The sequence below is a fragment of the Antechinus flavipes genome, chromosome 4 (genome assembly GCF_016432865.1).
Source record: "Antechinus flavipes isolate AdamAnt ecotype Samford, QLD, Australia chromosome 4, AdamAnt_v2, whole genome shotgun sequence".
NCBI classification, from domain to species: Eukaryota; Metazoa; Chordata; class Mammalia; order Dasyuromorphia; family Dasyuridae; genus Antechinus; species Antechinus flavipes.
The window spans coordinates 85,280,432-85,305,519 of NC_067401.1; the positions used below are offsets into that span (position 1 = coordinate 85,280,432).

Genomic DNA, 25,088 nt, shown 5'->3' on the forward strand with positions numbered 1-25,088 from the left:
TTGTGCAGAGTATAAGATTTTACACACCTCTGGCATACCCTTTAATCCTCAAGGACAGGCAATAGTAGAGAGGAGAAACAGAGACATTAAGACACTCCTCCAAAAACAAAAGAAAAGGGGAGCCACAGATAATCTGAGAGAACTTCTAAATTGAGCCCTTTATACTATTAACTTCTTGATTTTTGACAAAGATGCACTGGCTCTGGCAGACAGGTTTTATAACCCATTGGAAGAGCAGTGTCCAGGTCGAGCAGCTCCACTATTTTTAGATAATTGCCAGGTGATGTGGAGAGACCCAGTAAGTGGTGAATGGAAAGGACCAGATAGGTTAATTGCTTGGGTGAGAGGGTTTGCTTGTATCTCTACAGGAGAAGGAATGAGATAGGTGCCAACGAGCCATATTTGCCTTGTCCATCAGAGAGAGACAGAACAGACCCTCAAAATGAAGGAGAAGATCCAAGAAACATCGGGTGGTTCCATTGCTGATTGTGCCCACCACTGAAAGAGCATGGCAGTTATGGCAATTGACTCAGGATATCAAAAATTGTTAATGAGACTGATCCAGGACTTCAAAACCCTCAGGGATCATTGGATTCTCTGAGACATGATAAGACTGCTGTAGGACTTCAAAACCTCAGGAATCATTGGATTCTCTGAAATATGATAAGATTGCTGTAGGACTTGAAAACCCTCAGGAATCATTGGATTCTCTGAGACATGTTAAAATTGCTGTAGGACTTGAAAACCCTCAGGAATCATTGGATTCTCTGAGACATGATAAGATTATTGTAGGACTTGAAAGCCCTCAGTAATCATTGGATTCTCTGAGACATAAGACTGTTGTAGGACTTGAAAGCCCTTGGGAATCATTGGATTTTCTGAGAAATGTTAAGTTTGTTGCAGGACTTCAAAATCTGCTGGAGTCATTGGATTCCCTATCATATAAAAGGACTGTTGCAAGACTTTAAAAACTTGGGGGGGAATCATTGGATTCCCTGACATGTGAAGTAATGGACAATAGATTGGTTTTGGACTATCTCTTGGTTGCTAAAGGGGGCGTATGTGTGATTGCTATTTACATATCCTCCTTCTAGGACTTTTGGAAATCTTTTACAATACCATGTTGATTCATATTGTTATATCGCTACTTGCATGTACAATTCATGTTTGTTACACCACATTGAGCCTGCACCAGCTGTGGGGAGAATCATCACTGCTAGCCTATGCTTTATATTATGTGCTTGTGTAATATCTCTCATGCTGAGGGGTTTGTGTATACCTGTTTCTAGTAAGACTCTTCAGCCCAGGAACTCCCTAACTATATCTGGCTTGACTCCCTACTTCCCTTTGTTGTTTTTCATCTCTCTTCCTGAAAAGTCAGGGAGGGTATGATCATCTCCTTTTTAGTGCTTTCATCTCCCTTCTTGAGAAGTCAAGGAAGATGTGATCACCACCTTTTTGGTGTTTTCACTTCCTTTCCTGAGAAGTCAAGGAGGGCATGATCACCTCCTTTTTAGGATTCTCACCTCCCTGAGAAGTCAGGGATGGCATGACCACTTGTGATCTAAAACAAAAGAAAGCAGGAGATGTAAAAGTCTGAAACTCTTAGAAGGTATGCTTGAATCAGACAACTATGCACTTAAGGCTAATTACTTAATCAATATAATACAATGACTCTTTTAGCATATGTTTGGAAAAATGGCCCTTCTCACCATTAGTGCTGGCTCAAGTTAAGAAAACTGTAAGCAAGTATTAAAAGGTAGGGTGACAGAGGCCAGAGTTTCACTTGGTGGCAGGAGGAGGAGGAGAAAGGTGGAGATTCTGGACTCCAGAATCAAGAGGAGATCTTTGGCAAAACTCCTGGCAGTTTGCCTACTTCTTTAACTTCTCCCCCTAAAGACCAAAGACTTTTACTTATCCTGACTCTAACTGATTCTGAAACCTCCAGGGAGCTAATTTGGACTTAACAGTCTGGTATGTATAGAAATTTTGATTCACTCTTGGGCTTTATATGTGGAATGGTTATTTGATAATTCCTTTTCATGAGTAAAAATGGGAGGAAGAAACTGGTTAGAAAATTGGAAAAATTGATACATTTTTCTTAGGCACTTCTGCCCTGCCCCCATCTCATTAGTTCAGATTGAATTGGAAATCCTTTAAACAGTCTTTTCGTTTTTATTCCTTGCTTAAAATTTTCTGGACTATGATTTCCTGGTTATGTTTTAACTTTGAAATCCCTTATTCCGCTGGAATTGCCCTGGCAGACTCAAGTTTTGGGGATTATTTTTTAGAAACAACCAGAAATCAGACACCTGTCTGGGGACTGGCAGTCTCTCTGATCAGTTTCTCCTTGTTATCCCAGTTCCTTAATTAGTATTTCAGCATTCTCAAAAGATCTTGCATTTTGGTATCAGGCTTCTAAAAGTTCAGGATTGCCTGCCTTGGTCTAACTGCATAATCTGCTCAGAAATCTGTTTCCTAGTAGCAGCTCCTGTTCTATCGAGAGGATACAGGTGGAGCTACTCCAGGCCCCACTTTTCCCCCTTTTGGAGTAATTGACAGACTTGGGGTGCACTCTTAGGATGGGCAGCAGGACTGTCTTGAGCATTACTACTCACTATATAAGCAGAGGCTTAGTAAATATACAAATGACCACAGATCTAACTCATGGTGAACTGTCCATCTCAAACTGGATTCTCTGGCTGAGATGTTTCCCAACTGCAGAGGACTTGCTATTTCTGCAACAGGGAGGCCTGTGTGTCTCCCTAAATGAGGAATGCTGTTTTTATGCTAATAACTCTAGGGTTATCAGGGAGAGACTTGTCCTTGCCATGAATGCTTGCATTTTTCTAGTTTTATTTTGGTTTTTTTGCTTTACATAGGGTTGGTCAAAATTATGGTGCTAAGACCTTCTAGAGGAAGGTAATTTAATAATTTAAATATTCAGAAGAGAGTGTGTGTGGAATGTTTATACCATAATTCTCTTTTATTGTTCTCAGTTTTCCTAATTGTTCTGCCTCAGTTTATAATTGTTCTGCTCAATCCTGCAAAACCACCCTTCTCTCTTAATCAGAATATCTGATAAGGATAACAGAGCTTATATTTTAGAATATCTGAATGCCTCTCTCCATCCCAAGTTATCAGAATATCAGATACCATCTTATCAAGATGCTTCTCCTCATCTCTGGGGTTCCCCCATTATGTCATCCCATCTCCAGTGGCTCACCCCACCTTGTCAGAGTCCAGTTCCCTCTCTCAGCACCCTGACTTCACCCCTGCCTCAGTCTACCCCGAGTCTGAGCCACAAGTATATATGTCATTGAGAACTCACATTGTTTGCTGTATTCTTGGAGACAATAGTCTCATTCAGCCCTGGGACCAAACCATGGATCCATTTGGTCCCAGTAAATCTCTCCTTTTTAAATAAATTATTAAATACTCTCTAATCTCTATCTTGCCTTAGTTTCTCCAGCATTACAGGAAAAACCTTGTAATATCTCTTTATTGGCAAACTTGGTTAAGATCATAAAATCATATAAGTCCTGTGATAGGACTTGTGAATTAGTTTATTGAAAATAGAATCCCTGTTTGTATTACAAATATGTCTTGACAAAGAAGGGAAGACTTACAAGTTTGCTTATAGTATAGCAATTGTCTGTGTTGATATGCAATTATGAAAAATAAGTTATATCATGAAGTTAAGTCTTACAAAATAATTTATAATCTGGAGATTGGTAAATTTGTAGTAATTAATCGCCAGGTGATGTGAAGAGATCCAGAAAGTGGTGAATGGAAAGGACCAGATAGGTTAACTGCTTGGGGGAGAGGGTTTGCTTGTATCTCTACAACTGGAGAAGGAATCAACTGGGTGCAAACGAGCCATATTCGCCTCGTACATCAGAAGAGATGGAGCAGACCCTTGAAATGAAGAAGACCCAAGAAACATCAGATAGTTTATCGCTGACTGTAACCACCACTGAAAGAACATGGCACTTATGGCATTTGACAGAATTTTTCATCATGAAATTTTAGAATTTTCTGCTATCATGGTATTACTGAGAATAACTAATAGTTGTTTATCATACAATACTGCTATTTCTATGTACAATTAGAGTGAGATCCATGAATTGCTAATGGTGAATATCTGTCCCTAGGGTTGAAGGTGAAGGGAAAAGAGAAGAAGGGAGAGAAAAATAGGGATGGCTAAGGTAAAACTTTCTCAACACAATTTCCCATGCAAGAAATTTTCCTATCTGGTTAGTTTTTTTTAAAAGTAAAGCAATTCTGAAATTTTATATCACATCTATCAAGATTTCAAAGACACCAAAACAGGCAAATGATAAATGTTGGAAAGGTGTACGAAAAGAAGTACATTAATGCAGTATTGGTAGATGTATGAATGGATATAATCATTCTGGGAAACAATTTGGAATTACATTCAAGTTAAAGCAGTATATGTCCTTTGACTAAATCATATCATTACTAGGTTTACACCCCTCCAAAAAAAAAATCAAAGAAGAAGAAAAGATCCTTTTGTACAAAAATATTTAAAACAGTTCCTTTTCTGGTAGAAAATACTCCCTGGACAGTATGATTGAGGAATGTCATATATATTCATATATGATTCATATATATTCATATACGATGGAGTATTTTTGTGCTATAAGAAATAAGGAAATCAATGATTTCAGATAGATATAGAGTGATTTATATGAATAATGCAGAATGAAGGTGAACCAGAGCAATTTTTAATATATCAATATTCTAAAAATGAACTATTTTGAAAAATTTCAAAGACTGATAATGAAATGAGCAGAGCAATTTATACAATAGCAACATTGTAAAAACAGAATTACGTTGTAAGAATTGTTAACATTTATGTACAAATTGTTAAGAAATTTATAAGTTGTAAGAATTAGTATTGATTCTAATTCATTCATAATTTAGATGAATCTTTTGATCATTCATGATTGCAGAAGATTAATAATGAAACACACTATCCATTATAGGGATATGATGGATTGAGAGTACAGAATTAAACACACACACAAACACACACACACTCATGGAAGTTTCACATATAGTTATATATGGTATATATTATTCATCTAAAGTATATATATGCTTATATAGATATATACATATACCTATTTATATATCTAAATATGCTATGTGACCATCAAGGGAATTTTTTTTAAACTTAATATATATTTGTTATAATTTCCCCTTTTTTATTTCCTTTTCAAGAAAATGGGGCTGGGAAGGAAAAATGTGTATTTCTGTTAACTTTCATAATATTCAATTAACCTGAAGGTGAAATATGTTTTATTTCATCCCTCCTTCAGGGTTCTCTAGTAACCTTACGGGGGTAGTGGTTTCTATACTCTCTGTCACTGGCTTCATCCCACACTGAATGTTTTTCCCCCAATATAGGGAGTGGTCCTTTATCTCACTTCCATTTAGTCATTAAAAGTCATATTAACTTTTACAAATTAATAATATTTATCTCAAATTACACTAACAAATATAAAAACATATCCCCTTAACTTGGGGAAAGATTATTTCCTTCCCGTTCCCCCTCCCTCCCCTCCCCGCCCCAATCTTAGTATGTATCACCTATGTCTCTATGGAGAAGAAGAGGATTGGGTTAATAGCTTCAATCAGTTCCTGCAGAGCACACATCCTATTTCTAAACCCAAATCCTGACTCTGTCTTTAGTGGGCTTTTTTGTACATCTGGCTGGCTACACCAGTCAATCTATAATACTGACCCCAAGGTTGCCATGATTCAACCTCCCAGACACAGCACAAAGGGCAATATATGAAACTGAGAAAGATGAAACAGAACAAGCCAAATAACCCAAATTCTTTTTCTTTGGGCCAGAGTAAAAGGAAGGGTGAGCAGAAGAGGGAAATCCTTTCCTCAGTTTGTAACATCTATACTGAACTGAGATTTTTACCCTCTAGATACAGCATGCCAGTTTTAAAGACTTAAACTTTTAAGCTATGTAACTATTCAAAGGAAGCTTCCTTATCCACATTATAGAGGACTTAGGGGACCACCATATTAGGTAATCTGGGCACAGCCAGGGAAATCTTATTACTTTTTATTTTTTAAAGCAGAGAAGTGGAGGGCAACAGAGGTGAATTGTTGTTGCATTACTTTCAGATGAAGTCATATATTAGTTTTACTTTTACTTTGCAATAAGAAATTTTTCACAAAAAATAATTTGTAAATATTTGTAATATAAAAATGAAACACATCAAGAAAACAAGTATCCCCCACCCTGAAAAAACAAAACAAAACAAAGAAAGACACATACACAAACCAAACACTTTATTAAGACCTTTCTATATGATAGACACTATGTTAAGCCCAGGAGATGCAGTCCAAAGAATGAAACAATGCATTCTCTCAAGGAATTTACATCTTAATGCTGGAGACAAATTCGCATATATGTGTATACAATATTAAATGATAAATACAAAGTAGTTAAATGCAAAGTAGTTTGGAAGAGAGTAACAGTTGGGATCAGAAAAAACAAAGAAGCTTGATCTCTATCTTAAATAGAGGGACTCTGAGGTGAAGGTTAGAAAGTACATTTCTGGGATAGAAGCCAGCTCATATAAAGGCATGAGGACAGGAATAGAAATATTGTGAGCAAGCAAGAAAAATCCAGTTTGGATCCACTTTGTAGGTAAGGGGATTGAGGTGGGAAAAATAAATTGGGACCCTACTGTAAAGAAATATATTCCAGTTCTTGAATAAGGAATTCGTTACCTTGTTAAATTATGCAGATTTATTCCTAGTTATATCTTCAATGACATTAGAAAAGACATTAACTGTTTTCTAGTGCTTTCCATATGTATTATAATTGTTATATTTTTCTTTGGGTTTTGTTCCCTCCACTTTTTTCCTATCAGATCTTCATACATATCTTTCCATATTTTTTTTGAATTCTTCATAATGACATGGTCAATAATATTCTATTTTTGTTTCTGAAACTTCAGTTTGTTTAGTTATTCTTGAGTCAATGGGCACAGTGTTTCCATCTTTTTTGCAATTATAAATAGTGTTGCTATGAATGTTTTGTTAACAGTTAAGGTTTTGTTGCTGTCAGGAAACTCCTTTCAGTAAAAATCCCATCTTGTTATAACTGGGCCAAATGTTAGGAACAATTTTGTAACTTTAGTGACTAGGTACGCATAAGAAATAGAAAGGTTTGTTCAGTGGAATAGATTAGACAAGCTATAGCAGGAAATAGATAAAACACTCTAGTACCAGCTTCCATAAATACAAAGCTATATCAAACAGGGGAAAAAACTCTTCAGTTAACAAAATATATTGGGAAAATAATGTAGCATTTTGGTGGAAAATATTTAGGTCAGTGATTAATACCACAAAGTTCAACCAATTTCAAATGCCTAATGCCTAAACTAGATACACATTAAAAATCTGACCATTAAAAAGTTAGAGAAGATGGAAGATTTTCTCTTGTGGTTTGAGGTTAGGGGATAAATTTGTTATATTTCTTAACTCGCTGCCAAACAGATAACACCATAAAAGGAAAACAGATTAATTAGTTTATATAAGAATAAAAAAGCTGCTGTTAAAAATAACTGCAAATGGAATTAACTGACAAAGTATTTTTGATAAAATCTTGACACAAACCTAAAAGGGTAAAAGTCATTCCCAATATTATAATCAAAGGAAAGAAACAATTTCCAAAAAAAGTAAATCGTGACCTACAAATATACTCAAACTTAATAATGATCAGGGAAATGAAAGTTAAAATTAAGATACCATTTCATTCAGTTGCTAGTGTCTTCTCTCTGAACTTACCTTTTGTGAAGGACCATGCCTAGGTGAAGGGGCAGGTCAATTCTCCCAGAACCTCCACAGCTGTGAATCATAAACTTGAAGGAGTTGCAAAGCAGCTTTCACAGATGTTCCTTGTGGATTGGGAATGAAATAAATTGGATGCAAGATGGAAGAGGAGGGGAGTCAGTGGAGAGGTCAAAGAATGCAACTACCTTCAGTCTCCTTGTAGCATCCTCTCACATGAAGAGATCCATTCTACAGATCTGAGTTAGACCTCCAGAAGCCACTGGCAGGTGTCTCTCATATCACAACAACCTTTCATTTAATATATATATATATAAGAATAGATTTAATATATATATATATATATTAAATGAAAGGTTGTTGTATTCCATATATATATATATATTTTTTTTGTATTCCATAGTCATTTGTGTGTGTTGTCTCCCTCCCTGTTTCCATTTGAATTGGATCTTCTTTTGGGTAGGTGGAACCTAGTCTTTGTTGTTGTTGTTGTTGTTGTTGTTTTTATTTCCAACCCTTAGCATCTTTGGGGGTATTTAGTCATTAAAGTCACTAAACACAAATTCTTGTCGATAATTGACACATATTAACTTAGCAAAGATTGCCAAAATTGGAAAAACTTATGGTTGACTGGAAAAATTGGCTTATAAATTCAGAGTAGAACAGTGAACTTGTCCAGTCGTTTTCAAAAATACCAAAATTGCTTACTGATAAAAAAAAAAATACATTATATTCTCAGAATCATAGAAGGAGGATACTTTATGGAAATATAGTTTAATTCATGCTCTCAAAAAGACTTGAAGCATTTATTAAACACACTACTAAAAAGAATCTCCATTCCAACATAAGTGACAAGTCCAGAGATATTGAACTTTATAAATGCTGTTGCTGTTGCCAACAAGTACAGCAAGCGGAGTGTTGTAGCAAGATCACAGGCAAATCAGCTGACCTAAGCCCCGCTTTCCTCATCAGTAAAATGAGAGAATATCTGTAATATTCAAATAATATAAACTATTAAAAGCACCTTACAAATCTTCCTGTCAGATACTAATTGTGATCTTGGGCACATCTTTTCACTTCTCAGGGACTGCTTCCTCAGCTGTAAAATGAGACCGTTTGAAAAGAAATCTTTAAAGTCTTCCTCCCCCTGTTAAAATGTTATTATTCTAACAGTTACTCTGTCTTGAGTTTGTCCTTCTCCCCTCCCCCATTTTCCCTCTGCTACAATTTGTTTCTTTATTCCTTTAGAAGATTGGCTTGACTACTAATTTAGACTACTAGTCAACTGTTCAGAAATATCAGAAGGAAAAAGCGGAACCCTCTTCAATTCATTCTTATACTCAAGAAAACAAATCTGAAATGTCAAGGAAACCGGAGTCTGAGAAGCCCAGGAGGTAAAGAGTTATTTCTCCTACAGTGACACCTGCAAACAGAAGACACTACAGTCCCCAGAATCCACCGCTTCACGAAGAGACTCGACAACTATTGGATGGAGCGTGCGACCAGTACGCATTGCATGCCTCGAATAGACAGACTGTTGGTTGAGGTTTCCGTTCCGCACTTCTTCAGCCCGCAAAGCCGGGCGCAGTCTGAAGCGCCTGCGCAGGGAGGGAAGGAAAAAGGGGAAGAAGTGGAGGAGGAGGAGAGGGAGGAGCTAAGACCTCGGAGCGCATTCCAAGCTCCGCCCCTGCGCTCTTCGATCTCACAATCATAGGAGGGCGAGGCGGGACAGGGCGCCGTGTCCCGAGTGGAGGCAGCAGTTGCCCCCGCCTCCTTCCCCCCTCTTCGGGCTGCTGGCCGTCGGGCTTGGGCCAGTCATGGCTCCCCGTTGAGGGGGAGGAGGAGGGAAGCGGGGCGGGGCCGTGACGCGGGGTGGAGGCCGCCCCGGGCGAGGGGCGGGGACCATCCTCGGGCTTCATTTCCCCTCCGCATGTGCGGTGTCCGCTTGGGAACCTCTTTCCTTCCCCCAGTGTCGCCTTCCCTGCGTGCCCCTCTGCGACAGCCATGTCGCTCGGCGAGACCAGTCCCGCCGTGGCCTCGGTGCCCAACGGAGAGTGCGGCAGCCCGTCGACTCGGCCGGGAGGAAACCGAGTGACGGTGGTGCTGGGCGCGCAGTGGGGCGACGAGGGCAAAGGGAAGGTGGTGGATCTGCTGGCGCAGGACGCCGACATCGTTTGCCGCTGCCAGGTGAGACCGCGGTCCCAGAGGGCGACAGAAAGGAAGTGGGCTCCAGAGTACTTTCCTCGAAGGCCTCCAGAGCGGCCCCCAGAAGTACCGCGCCGGCCCCTCCTCACCCGCCCGCTAGGAGAAATGGCGGGAGAAAGGGCGCGGGAGCCTCCGGCTGGGGGCCCAGGTTGGAAGGGGTGGCGCCGGCCTGAGGACGGGCGGGGCAGAGGCCTCTTGTGGGCGCCGGCCTGGGCGCGGTCCGAGTCGGGCGGCGGCCGTGTTGTGTACTTGCACTGGTCTAGGCCCCGTGGTCCTCCGGAGGCCGGCAGTCTTTACGAAGCCCTCGTGGTGAATGCTTTCCTCTCCTTAGAATCATAACGTGGGCAATGTATTGCCGGCCTGGGAATTGGAACAATAAAAGCCCTAATGTGGCGTTTAGGCATTTTTCGCGGGTGCGTTTCGCTTCCCGAATGACTTGGAGTTGGCTATTAATGACCCCCTTTTGTGCAGTGTTGAGCTCCCTTGGACATGTTGGCGAAACTTAGGGACCTTGTTTCCTCAGTAATGCTTTCTGATGCACAAAGTAAAAAAGGCAGCATTACTAAGGATGCCATGGTGAAATCTAGTTTATAGAAATTGTTTGGAAAACCGGGAAAGAAAGAACCCATGCCCTGAGGGAAACGAGTGGAGGTCATGTACTTTCCCATCCGAGACACGTGGTCTTTAGGTTCCTTCTCCGTGTTTTGCTTTGAAGGTGCGCAGAGCATGCTAAGACTGTTTAAAGGCTGCCAGCTCCTGTGTCCAAGGGACTTTGTTGCATTTCCCCTTCAAATTGCCCTATCCTAGGCTAATGAACTTTCCATTTTGTAGGGCCTTGATAAAGTTTTCTCTGCCAGTGCCACTTGCTGGGACTTTAGTATTAGCTATCTGATTAGGCATCTAGACACTGAGGTCTGATTTGGAGTAGTAAGAAAAACCTGAGTTCCCATTTGACCCTTAGTAGCTGTTTAATCCTGGACTGGTCATTTACCCTCTTTCTGCCTTAGTTTTTTCAAATGGGCATGACTATAAAACCTGCCTCATAGAATCTTTGTGAGGATAAAATGAGTTTTTGTAGGCATTTACTAGCTCTCTTATTGTCATTCTTTCCCTACTAGAAACTTTAAGACTACAAACATCATGCTTTAGGAAGTAAAGCATGATTTTATGCTAAATTTATTGGAACCAAAAGATTTGGCTTAGACTTCAGACTTTAAGTGCTTCCTTTGTGCCAAGGCAGTGCAGAGCATTTGGACCAGAATAAAGGCGTAATTCAGTCCTGCCCTTAAGAAGTTGATAATCTGTTGGGGAAATAACACGTAAAAAGAAGCAGAAATGCAGGGAGGGAGGTTTCCCTGATGGAGGACATGATGAAATCATGCTGCCAGAATAAGAAATAATCCTAAGGAAATATGAATTTCTTGATTTGATTTCAGGAGTTTGATGAAGTCCAGGAAATGATGAGAATTTTCTGAGTGCTCTCTTTAAATGGAGGTGGATCAGGGAAGAGGAAGAGCTCCCACATAGCCATCACATTGAGGGGTCCCCATTGCCAGGGGTTGTGGAGGAGATGTGGGACCATCAAATGAAAGCTGAATGCTAGTGAATAGTTCATAGTTGTATATTGCGTCTAAGGTATGTGAAATGGTTTACATTATCTGAATTGTTTTATGGTATGAACATCCTGCCAGTTTTAGGAGTAGAATATATTAGTATCTCCTTGGCCAGCAAAGGCTAGGAAATGAAGTCACACCAAAAGACAAGGCAAGCAAGAATCTGCCAAGTTAGATAAACACTGGTATTTGAATTATTGTACAGGGGAACAGCAAACTAATCTTGACTTAATTCTACTACCTTAAGTGCTTTAGTTTATTCTTCTGCAAAGTTGCATTTCTTTTTATAGTTTTGATGATTGATGGAATTACATCTTTATGTATTGTTTTCTGACCAAAATATAAATGAATCCTTCACATACACACATATGAATCCTACCCTATACCTACCATTGTAAAGTGATACTAGGCGAATAGGTTTTTGAAGGCAAAGCTCTATACATAAAAAGTGAAGATTAAAAGTATTGGAAAATATTATAGTCTAATATGTAGAATATTTTCCAAGTTTCCCAGTCAGTATTTTCCTAATTTTAGAGGCAATTATAAATTAGTGGAATAAACACTTACTTTTTAAGGTTCTGTATTAGACATTGAAAATACTGAGAAAAGATCAGTTCCTGCTTTTAAAGAGCTTACCTTGTACTAAGGATAGAGTAGGGAAGAAAAATATTATGGCCATAAGTAAATAAAAAACAGTTTTGGGAGAAGTTGGGTTGTAACTTGGAATACTTTGTGTGGAAGGCACTCTACATGGAAAAGAACTAAGGATTCCTGAAGATAATGGAGAAAGCATTTCAGGCTCACCAAGCAGCCTGGAATAGGGCTTTGGAAGTAAGATATGGAATGGACTTTGAATAAGCCAATGTAATTAGAATGTACAGTGAAAAAATGTGAAGTGGAAATTTAAATGTCTCAGTCCTCAAATTTCTTGATCACTTCTCTGCAACTTTTAACCTTATCAAGCATTTTCTTCCCGTACACTTCTTCCTCTCAGTTTTTATTATATTACTCTATTTCTCCTACCTGTCTTAACAGTGTTTTATCAGTATCCTTTGCTGTATCTTTGTATCATGTACATAAACTTGAGTGTCCCTCTAGGATCTGTTTTGAGCTTTCTCTTTCTCTTTCTCTGTGCTATCATGTTTTCCTATCCTCTCATCAACCATCCTCTCTATGCAGATAATTATCTGTATCCTACCTTAATCTTTCTCTTCATTCCCGGGAAAATTAACTGCCTTTTAAGCAAATTGGATGTATAGGCATCATAAAATCAAATTTCCAAAATAGAATTCATCATCTCCCTCAATCAACTTTTCTATTTCTGTGGAGAACATCTCCTTATCCATCAGTGCTTGCACTTACCTCATTTTACCTCACTTTACATATTCAGTCTGTTATCAAGTGTTAGTAATCTTCATAGCACCTATTGTTTTTGTTTGCTTCTCTCTACCCACACAGCCACCATCCCATGCACGTCTTCAGCATCTGTCTGGATTATCTCCATAGTCTGCTGTTTGATCTCTCTGACTCAGTCTTCCCACTCCAGTTTATCTTCCACTCAGCTGTCTTAAGTGATTTTTGTAAAGTCTACTTCTATATCCTATCTAAAAGGCTTTATTGTGCTCCAAGCTTGGAATGCTCTCCCTGCCTTTAAGATTCAACTCTACATATCTTCTGGAGGCCTCTTCCTGTTAATCCCCACTGGCTAGTTCTTTCCCCAGTATACCTTCCTTGACATTTTATATGATGTTTAACATTGTATGTTATACATATATAGTTAATTTTGTCTCTTCTGTTACAATGTGAGCTTTTTGAAAATAGGAACTTTATTTTTGTTTTCTTTTGTATCATCCTGCCTTAGTATGGTGCTAGCCAGATAGAAAGCACTTAGATGCTTGTTGTCTGAATTAAACCTGCATAGGAGTCATATTATGAAGAACTTTAAAATACTCTTCAGAAGACTTTATATTTTGTATTAGAGGCATTGGTGAGCACTTGTTAGCTGTATGAACTATGGATTAGGGAGGGGAGATTTCTGAAATTTAGAAATGGACTTGGTGAAATCGAGTACTGAAAAAACTGGAAAATGTCATTACCTAATAAAATATTTGATATATTTGAAAGATTGTAGAAAATGACAGAAATGCCACAAGATTTTTTTTTTTTAATAATTTTTTATTGATAGAACGCATGCCAGGGTAATTTTTACAGCATTATCCCTTGCATTCATTTCTGTTCCGATTTTACCCCTCCCTCCCTCCACCCCTTCCCCCCAATGGCAAGAGTCCTTTACATGTTGAATGGGTTGCAGTATATCCTAGATACAATATATGTGTGCAGAACCAGTTTTCTTGTTGCACAGGGAGAATTGGATTCAGAAGGTATAAATAACCCGGGAGGAAAAACATAAATGCAAGCAGTTTATATTCATTTCCAGTGTTCTTTCTCTGGGTGTAGCTGCTTCTGTCCATCTTTGATCAATTAAGGCTCTCTTTATCGAAGAGGTCCACTTCCATCAGAATACATCCTCAAACAGTATCATTGTTGAGGTATATAATGATCTCCTGGTTCTGCTCATTTCACTCAGCATCAGTTCATGTAAGTCTCGCCAGTCCTCTCTGTATTCATCCTGCTGGTCGTTCCTTACAGAACAATAATATTCCATAATGTTCATATACCACAATTTACTCAACCATTCTCCAATTGATATGCCACAAGATTTAAGAAAGGACAAATATAATTTTAAGAGGAACATCAATTCTGAAAATTGCATTGAGTTTGATTGTTGGGAAAGTTCTAGAATAGAGCATTGAAGAGATGATGATTGGTAGAACCAGCACCTAAGCAGGTAAATATGAAGAAAAAGAATAAATCTTGCTTTCATTCTGTTTTGACAGGATTATTTAACAAGTAGATGAGGGACAAAGTGATGATATGTTGATAAAAGCTTTTGTAAAACTTTTGATAAGACTTGTTGTGGAGAAGACAAACATGAATTAATAACATTTTTCTGGAACTGGTTTTATGGACAATTCAGCTGCTAGAAAAGTTTTCCATTAGTTTGCATCTGACTGCGTCTTTTCTTTATTTAGTCAATTCCATTGACTTTCTGTTGGCTCTAGAATAAGATATAACATCTATTCCTTAGTTTTAAAGGTCTTTCCAATTTCTCTTTCCATCTCTTAATGTGTCCAAAGTAAAACTCATCTTTTCCTCCAAACCCCTCTCTTCTTCCAGACTCTCTTACTATTGAGGTTACCGCCCTTTTCCTAATCTTGCAGGCTCTAGTCCTCCAGGCTTCAATTTTCCTGACAGCTAGGTGTGGCAGTGGGTAGATAAGGCTTTGAATTTGGACTCTTGGGAAGTCCTAAATTCAATACTGCCTCACTGATTATCTGAATTACTCAGCAGATGATTTAACTTCTTGCCTTAATTTCCTCATTTCCTGTAAAATGAGGCTAATAATGGCATTTATTTCCCAGGATTGTTGTAAGATAAATTTATATAGTAGTTTGAAATGCTGTAGAAATGCAGTTAACCTATTCAGTCTCACCTCCTTCTCTGCCTTACTCAGTTGTCAAAATCTGTGGTTTTGTCTCTTCCTTTCTGGACACTGCTACTTATAATAGAGACCCTCCTCACCTGTCTGGACAATTTCAGTAGCACAATAGTTGGTTTCTCTATCTCAAGTCACTCCCCACTTCATTCACTTCATCTTCCATTCAGCTGTCAAATTGATTTTCCATAGAGCACAAATCTCCCCTTGTCATTTCCTTCTTTTTTCCATTCAATCAATGGTATTCTTTATCTTTTAAAGTCCTCCATAACCTGGCCCTTTCTTACCTTTCTAGTCTTCTAGTACTTTTGCCTCTCAAACTGTGAATCTGTCATCTGGCCTCTTTGTTATTCTTTGATCATTACACTCCATTTCCATTTCCAAACTCTGCATTTCATGTCTGACATATTCTCACTCCTCATTTCTACCTCCAAGAATCTCTATTCATTCAAGATGCAGTTCAGGCATTATTATTTTTTTTTAATTTTTTTTTTAAATGTAAAGCTTTTCCTGATCAATTTGTTAACACCTTTTTTCTCAGACTGTCTTGTATTGAACTATTTTGTATTTACATATAATTGTCATATGTATTTATATAGTGTTTTTTCTTTGCCTTGCATGTTAGATTGTAAGCTTTTTAAAAATAGGCTTTTGTTGTTGTTGTTCTTTGTATTTGTGTCCTTAGCATTTATTAATAAAAACTTGCTGATTGGTTTTTGGGAGAGCTTTCAGAAGGCCATAGATAGCGTGCTCATTAAATTTTCATGCGACACAAAGCTCTGAGGAGTGTCAGAATCCAAAAAGAAATCCACAGGCTAGAGATTGAGCTGCATCCAGTAAAATGAAATTCAATGAGAGAAATTTTTGTAAAGTCTTGACAGGTACAAAAATCAAAAACCAACTTCTCTATAAGATTGGGGGAACATGATTAGATAGTTTACTTGAAAAAACCTGGAAGTTTCCTGGAAGTTTGAATGGGTAGCAGGTAACTCAGAATGTGAAGTGAAATGGTAATTACCTAAAAAGGTAAATTAATGAGTTGCTTCTAGAGAAGTGTAGCTTCAGGGAACAAAAGGGAAGGTGATAGTCTTGTTGTACTTTCCCCTGATCAGACCTCATCTGGGTATTGTGTTCATTTCTTGGCACTATGTGATTCCAGAGCATTTTGATAAGCTGGAGGGTATCCAGAGAAAGGCAACCAGCATGGTTAGACATATCATATGAGACTCAGTTGAAGGAATTGGGCATGTTTTGTGGGGACAAATGACAGTTGATAGCAAGTCTTCAAGTATTTAAAAGGCTTCTATTTGGAAGAGAGAATAGGCTACTCTCTTTCATTCTAGAAGATTAAATAGAAATTGTGAAGAAACCAATTTTAGCTTGATAATAGGGAAAGTTTCCTAATAATTAGTTGTCCATGAAATGAGCTTTTTTCAAGAGGTGATGAGTTTCCAGTCCTTGGAAGTCTTCAAGGGGGGATTGAATGACATTTTTATGCTTGGATTTGGCAAGAAGGCCGCTGAGAATTGGAACTATAAGTGGAGAGAACAGGGGAAAGTTAAAAGAAGTATGGAAGTAGAATCAACCAAACTTGGCAACTGATAAAGGAGGATTTTGACTCTCAAGTTTGTGAACTTGAAGAATAGTGGTCTTCTCAACAGAAAATGAGAAGTTTATAGAGCTGCTTTATGAGAACTATTTTGGACATATTGCATTGTTTGCAGGACAGCAGACAGTTGAGAAAACATGGAGAAGCTAATAATAACTGAGGGAGAAATCAGATTTTCTTATGAAAGCATAAGAGAGGTATTTACTATGTATGAGGATAATTAAGATCCTAGATTGTGTTTAATACCTGTATCAATTCTAGCAAGTTAGGTAAAAATCTTTTATGTCTCAGGATTTTTAAAAGTCATGGATATAGCTTGATAGCAACAAATCTCTCTAGTATTAGTTAAAGTGAATGAACAGTTATTTTCCTCCTTAATTGAGCCCTTGACTATCTGGATGGATTGAAGCCCCTATAGAACAAGAAAATGAATAATGGGGGATATTTTACATTTTAAATTTTGATTCAATATTGTATTTAGTGCTTCCCCCCCTTGTTCATGTTCTCAGGTGGTTTTGTTTTGTTTTTTGGACCTGTGTTTATTGCATAGCCTCAAACAAAGTTACTATTTCCTTTAGTTCTCTCTTCCTCCCTCCCCCCCAACTTCTGTATATCAGTATCTTGGGCAGAAAATTGTCTTTAAAATGTTTTTTTGTATTATTTAACTAGGATGTTATCTAATGTTAGTAATATTTGGTTACTCATACACTTAAATTCAGTGACCATGTATTGTAGTGGCCTTGAGACAAGTTAGGTGAATTTAATTCAGAATCACAGATCATACACTTGAAATTAGTTTTACTTCTCAAGGAAAATAATAACATTTAGTAATTGGTTGTATCAATGTGATCTGTATTGAGATGCCTTGATATATTATGTCATTAAACTTTCCACTTAAGGCTTAGGGTGGTTCGAAGAGTAGGTTTACTTTGATTTACTCAAATGCTCATATCCTAGTTTTTATATTCAGTCAATAAGTATTATATGCATACTCTGTGTCCAGGCTTTATGCTAGAGTAAAGAATGTAAAGATAAACCGCAAATAGTTCTTGCCCTCTAGGAGTTTACAGCCTATCTGAGGGCATAACCTAGATATTTAGAAATATAGACAAGGAACTTTTTATAAGGGAATGCACTAAGAACTGAGAAGGATCAGAAAGTTTGTGTGTGAGTTGTCCTGAAAGAGGACCACGACATCAGTGAGGTGATGCCATGACATTCAAGTGAATTGGATTTAAGTGAGGGAGGGCTGTGGAAAGTCACCCACTTCACTTTCCCTTCCAGAGCCATCTGGGTCCAATGACAAGGTAGAGATTAAGACGATTTTATTATGCTGACACATGGTGCTTAAGATGACCTTTGAAGAATGAAAAATTCAAAAATTTCAAATGATATAATCTCATTTCCTGTATGACTTTCTTAAATGGAGAAATTTTTTTAAAATCAGTAAATGACTGTGTTTTGCTTATATATAGTAGGCATTATGAAGAAATAAAAAGAAGACCCCTATCTAGCATGTTGACAATGTGCTCTGTATAGGACATTGGAATGTGGACAAGAGTAGCAGAAAATGAGCAGGTATAAAGAGGTGTTTGGGAGAAAAGTCCACATGCTTGGATACAAGACAATAGTGCCTTTTGAAGAGGCTTGAGGAGGATATAAAGATAAATATGACTAGTTCTTCCCACAAGGATGTTGTAAAATATTCCTTGATTTTAGAAAAGCAAACAATTTATACAAAATAGGTGCTAAATGAATGAATGGTAAATTTCAAAGTACTGTGAGAATTCATAGTAAGGGAAGACAGTGCCTTTCAAGCAAAGGCATCATTGTGTTTTACCAGAAAAAGTAAGCATTTGCAGTTGGTTTTGAAGAAAGTAGAATTTCAGCAGTTAGAATTAGAGGGAGGGATGTTAAGTAAGTTGTGTGTTGAAGAGGTAGGAGGCTTAGAAGAGCTTTTTTAACAAAGCATGGAATAACATGAAAAGTTAGGAAAAGTAGGTTGAATCCATATTAAAGAAGCTTTGAATGTCCCCTTTAGGGGGCATCTATGTATTGTTTTCCTTAGGTTAAAGTGAAGAATCTATTGAAAATTTTTTTTATCATTTGAGAATTGTACATTAGAAAATTGTAGGGGAATGAGACTGGAAAGAAGACATGTAATGTCTTAATGTAGTCTTCTTGTTGAGTCATTCAGTTGTGTCAGACTCTACATGTTATCTTGGGACTTTTTGTGCATGGAATTTTTTTTTTGGGGGGGGGGGGGGCTGGAGTATAGCTAGTAAGTATCTGAAGCCAGATTTGAATTCGTAACTTCCTGGTTGCAAGTCCATTGTGCCACTAGCCATTGCACTGTCTAGTTACCTTAATGTAGTCCTGAGCAAAAACTTACCAGGGACTGATGATTGCAATGAGAATGGAACAGAAGGGGGAAGGGGGGGGATAAAGATGGAAGGAAAAAAGAGTGAGTGAGGAAGAAAATTGTAGAGAAGAATGAGGGAGGTATAAAATATTTTGGATCTTAATGACCAGGAGAATCAGTGGCTCTATTCACAAAGTGCTGAGGAGGAACAGATTTAGAGGATTGAGAGAATAATTTTCAACATTGGGTGGGTTTTTGAATATGTAATATGTAAGAGGGATCCTGAAGAGTCTAGAGTTTTAGGGGAAAATACAGTAAGAGAAAGATGGGGTTCAGAAAAAGAAACTTAAAAAAGAGTGTAGAGCCCTAGAAGAATGAAGGAAGGAAGTGGTCATAGTGTGAAATACTGAAAGAAAGCATATATGTGAATTAGTTCAGCCATTCTGAAAAATAATTTGGCATTCTTTTGATCCAGAAAATATGCTGGATACCCCTGAATACCAGAAAACAGATTTCATATATACCAGAATATTAATAATAGGCCTTTTTTGGGGTAGTAAACTGGAAAAAAATGGAAATGACTGAATTAAGTTGTGGTATATGAATGCAGTAGAATATTACTGTAGAAAGAAATGATAGCCCCTAGTGGCTCCCTATTGTCTTCAGGAGCAAATATAAAATTCTCTGACATTCAAAAGTCCTTTATTTTTATACTTATGCTGCACAAGAAAAATCAGATCAAAGAGAAAAAAATGAAAAATAAAACAATTAACAACAGCAAAAAAGGTGAAAATACTATGTTGTGATCTACATTCAGATCCCATAGCCGATGCAGATGGCTCTCAATATCACAGATCTATTGGAATTGGCTTTTTGTTGAAAAGAACCACATCCATCACAGTTGATCATCACATAATGTTGTTGCTGTGTACAATGTTCTCTTGGTTTTACTCATGTTACTTAGTATCAGTTTACATGTCTGCTCATCATTTCTTATAGAACAATAATATTCTATTGTAATGACCGCGTATTTAAAATCAGCCTGAGTCAGGAAGAATTCAGATTAAGGGGGAAATCTTCAATCTTTATTGAAGTGAGGAGGTGAAAAAAGATTGCGAAAGCAATATGGGCAAGAAGGATTGCAATAGCAATATGGGCAGCTGCAACAGGAAGCCAGCTAGCAGAGAGAGACCTGAGCTGAAAAGCCGTTTCAGTGGCAATGTGAGCAGTCTCTCCTTCCCCTTCCTTTTCCACTCCCCTGCCTCCACCCACCAAAATCGTCATTTCCTATACAACACATCAGGACTTGCACAAAGAGTGGGCTGGGGCCATTCTTTCTCCAAGCTTATATATTAATAGAGTATGGTCCAATTACTATTTAGCCTTATGTGCTTGGGACCTCAGTGCATCAACCTGAGCCTCAACCCATTACATTCTATAACATTCATATACTATAAGTTATTCAACTGAATCCCAGTTGATGAGCATAGATCCAGTTTCGAGTTCCCTGCCATTACATTAAAGAGCTGCTGAAAACATTCCAAAAGTCCTTTGTAACCTTGATATAACCTCGTCTACCTTTCCTGTATTCTTACTTTTGATACATTCCCCCACCCCCCCACATATTCTTCGAACCAGTGAGTTTACATCTGACCTCAGACACTTAACATTTCCTAGCTGTGTGACCCTGGGCAAGTCACTTGACTCCAATTGCCTCAGCAAAAAAGAAAGAAAGGCACTACAGCTAATCCAAGGGCCATAATAATACCTTCCTTCTTTACTCTGGTGAGGTTATGTTATTTTCAGATAGACAAATAGGGAGAGAATAATCAGTAGTGATCAAAGATTATAATGTGCTATATTAGGATTGGATAAAGGAATAGAGATATTTAGGTTAAGATTAGGAAAAAGAAGGCTTTGAGGGACTATATTGGCTTTCTACAAGTGCTTGTATAGAAAGATTGGACTGTATAGAAGGTTTCAAGATTATTATTGTTTTTACCACAGAGTGCAAAAGTAGGAGCGGTGGATAGGTGTTTCAAAGAGGCAAATTTAGGCTTTTGTTAAAGAAAACTAACAATTAGAATTACCCATACATGGAATTGAATCCTTCATGGGATAATGGAATTCTTTTTTTAAAAATTTTTCAGCACAGACTAGAGATCACTTGCTGGATTTTGTAGAAGGGTTTTTTTGGTCCTCCTTTAGGTTGAAGTAGGTGACCTAAGATTTCTTCATGTCCTTGGATCCTGTGATGCTTTTGGATCCTTTGGAGACATTTCAGTCAAGCAAACTAATACATATTAGGTTCCTACTATGTGTTGGAACTCTGTTAACTGCTGAGGATATAAAGGATTTCAAGATATAATGGTTGAGAAAACCTCCAAAGGAAGTTATATATAAATAACATGCATATGTTATAAATTGAGGGCAATCTCAGAGGACTGGGAAGAGCTTCTTGGAGAAGGGAATTTAGTTGAAATTTGAAAGAAGCTAGGTTAACTAGAAGACAGAGAAGAAGAGAGAGGAGAATTCCAAGCATGGAGATAGGGAAGTGAAAAGGCTCAGAAGCAGAATAGTGCTATGTGGAAGGAACAACAAGGAGGCCAGTGTCATTCAATTGCTGAATACACATAGAGAAATAAGAAGTCTGGAAAGATCTATATGCTAGTAAATAGTTGGGAATAGGATTTTTCTTTTTTAAAGGCAGGTAGAGGGAGATTTTATAAATCTGAATTATTTACCTTTCATAACTTTGCTGTGGTTCCAAAACTTCTAACTCCCAAGAGGACAGAAGATTTTTATAGTATTTATCACTAATTTTTAATTGTTACAATGTTGAAAGGATATGAATAGCTGTCAAAAAAAAATAGAAGTCACTAAGAAAAAAAATCATTAGTCAGAAAGGCTCATTAAAATACCTTTATCTCCCTCAAATTGGCAAAGATGGAAAAAAGGTAATGTTGAAAATATTCTGGCAAGATCAGGCACACTAATTTGACATTGGTAGAGCTATGATCCAGCTGTTTTAGAAAAGCATTTCAAAGTGTGCAAGTAGTTACTCCATTTGATTCGCCTATCCTAATAGATCAAAGCTCCCAAGAATGATAAGGTATTTCCCTTATTTATTCCTTTCCAATTATTTTTTTTCTTTGAAAAAACAATAAGAAAAAAAAAAGAAAACACTAAAGAAATACAAAACAAAATAAAACAAAATGAAAAAGAATGTTGTTACGTGCCCTACAGAACATCAGGGAGGATTCAAAATATATAATAAATTACCAGATCAAGAAAGTATATATATTAGTAGAAGAAATTATATTCATGCATGACCATTTTTTTCTTTATTTTCTTATAAATTGTTGTTTGGTTCTCTGCTGCTCACTTTTACTTTATTCTCCCCCCTCCCTTTCATCCCTTTCCGCACTACTCCCAAGCAAGCTACATTTAAGAAAAGATAATATTTATGTATACACATATAGATACATATGCAATTCACCCCCCACCCCCCCCCCCACACGTACACTTCTTTCCTGTCCTTGCTGTTCAATTCTGCTCCATAACTTGCCTTACTATTACTTAACCTTCCCCCACCCAAGGAACTCTCCTTTGTCTTCTTCCCTCACGTTTTGCTTCCCCATCCACCTATTCCTCTCCCCCTTATTTCTTTATAGATTTTAGAGGGTGCTATATACTGATGGTATATAGGTAGTGTTACCTATTAAACTCATTCCTGATGTGAGTAGGTTTTCAGAACTACAGGCCCTCCTTCCCTCTCTACTGCCTCTGTGTTTATTCTTCCTCTGTATCTCATTTGTATAACATGAATTTGTATAACATGATTGTTCTTTTTACCTTAACTTTGCCATTTTTTTGAGCGATCCCATTATTGATGTGTATCTCATGTATGTGTTTGTATGTTTATATATGACATACACATTTTATATAGCACATATGTTTTATATATATACATATATAAAAACAAATTTGTCCATTTTAAAAGTTTGTCCATATTAAGTTTCTTAAAATTGATCTTTCATATTGCTGTAATATATTAATTTTTTTAAAAAAAATTGAGATTTAGTTGATAGAAAGTCTTGAAAATCTGCAGGTTTGTTGAATGTCCATTTTTTTTTTCATTTAGGATTATAAATAATTTTGCTAGATGTGATATTTTTAGCCAAAGATCTAGTTATTTTGATTGTTGGTAGATATGATTCCAGGACCTGTGGTCTTTTACTATGGCTGTTGTTAAGTCTTGTGCAATTCTAATTGTAGTTCCAGCATATTTGAATTGTTTTTTACTTGTTTCTTTGATCTCTTTGATCTGGGGTTTTCGAGTAGAGGTTTGGCAATAATATTCCTTTGTGTTTTCTACATGGGATCTCTTTGACTGGTGATTTGTGAATTTTTTCCATTTCTACTTTCCCCTCATGTTCTATCACTCCAATATAATTTTCTTGGATTATTTCCTATGTTATGTCATGGTTCTTTTTTTGGTCAGAACTTTCTGGCAGTCCAATTATTCTCTTATTTTTTTCTTGACCTGGTCTCCAGATTTATTGTTTTTCATATAAGATATTTTACATTATGTTCTGTTTTCTCATTCTTTATAATCTTTTTTTTTTTTTTAATTTCTTGGTCTTTCATTGCCTGATTGGCTTCCCTTGTTCAATTCTAATTTTCAAAGCATTATTTTCATCTTTGAGACGCTGTACCTCTTTTTCTAGTTGGCTAACTTTTTTTAATAAGCTTTTTTTAGTTGGGCGGTTTTCAATTTTTTTCTTTTTTCTTTTCTTTTTTTTTTCCCTCCTCAATGTCTCTCATTTGATTTTTGAATTCTTGAGTTCTAAGATTCTCCCTGGGCAAAAAGCCATTTCACATTTCTCTTTGCCGGTAGAAGCCTTTTTTTTTTCCCTTCTAAAGTATTCTCCTCTGAAGATGAATCCTGGTCTTCCCTATTACCATAATATGTTTCAGTGGTGGAGTTCTTTTTTTTTTTTTTTTTTTTTTTTCCCCTCTTGATAAGAGGTAATAATGTAAGTACCTATAATTGTGGGGTGGAGGGGCTGATACTTCAAGCTTCTCTTTATCTCTCTACTCTGACCAGGAACTCTAAACCAAGAGCTCCACCTTCCTGCAAGTGCCCACAGGCAGCAGTGCCCTTGCCACTCTGTTTCTGCACTCATCAGGTACTGTTATCTCAGCAGCAGAGCTGGGCTCAGGCCTTCCCAATCAGTTGAGGTTTGCTCAGTCTTCTTGCACTCAAACACAGACTACACATACCATCCTGAGAAGTGAAAGTCTCAGTGGTTCCTGCTGAGGCTTCAGCTATACCTAGCTAGCTTGGAAGGGTCCCTGCTTGATGTTTCTGGGGAGTTAACCTGGAGGTGTTTGCACTTGAGACAGTCAGATCTTTCAGGTTGTGTCTGGGGACTTCATTTCTGTCCCATTTCTTTCACCCTGAAGCACAAATTTGTTCTATTTGTGGAGGAAATCAAGAGAGCTTGAAATTTCCCAGCCTACTGCATTATCTTCCCAGAATCTTCTTCCCAGTTTCACATATGTAAAAATATTCATAGTTTTATTGTTTGTAATTACAAACAATTGGAATCAAATTATGTGCTCAATTGGGGAGTAGCTAAAAACATTATAGTATATGAAAGTAATGGCATATTGTTGTTCCCCCCATCCTCCCCCCCCCCCCCCCCACACTTTATTTTTAATACATACTGCTTTATGGATCATGTTGGGAGAGAAAAATCATAGCAAAAAGGGGAAAAACATGGGAGAAGGAAAAAAATAAAAAAGAAGTGAGCATAGCATGTGTTGATTTACAGTCAATTTCCATAAATTCTTTTTCTGTTTTCTGGATGCCGAGATGGCATTTTCTGTCCA

At 37.5% G+C, this 25,088-nt stretch overlaps 1 protein-coding gene across 1 annotated transcript in view; it reads left to right on the top strand.

Moving 5' to 3' along the window:
* Nucleotides 1–9,576: 9,576 nt before the first annotated feature.
* The window catches only part of ADSS2 (adenylosuccinate synthase 2), a 46,381-nt gene continuing 30,869 nt past the window's right edge, over nucleotides 9,577–25,088 (top strand). The window contains exon 1 of the mRNA XM_051993460.1: nucleotides 9,577–10,032. Within this exon, the coding sequence (XP_051849420.1) occupies nucleotides 9,850–10,032 (183 nt within the window). The 5' untranslated portion in view covers nucleotides 9,577–9,849. The remainder of the gene's footprint in view (nucleotides 10,033–25,088) is intronic.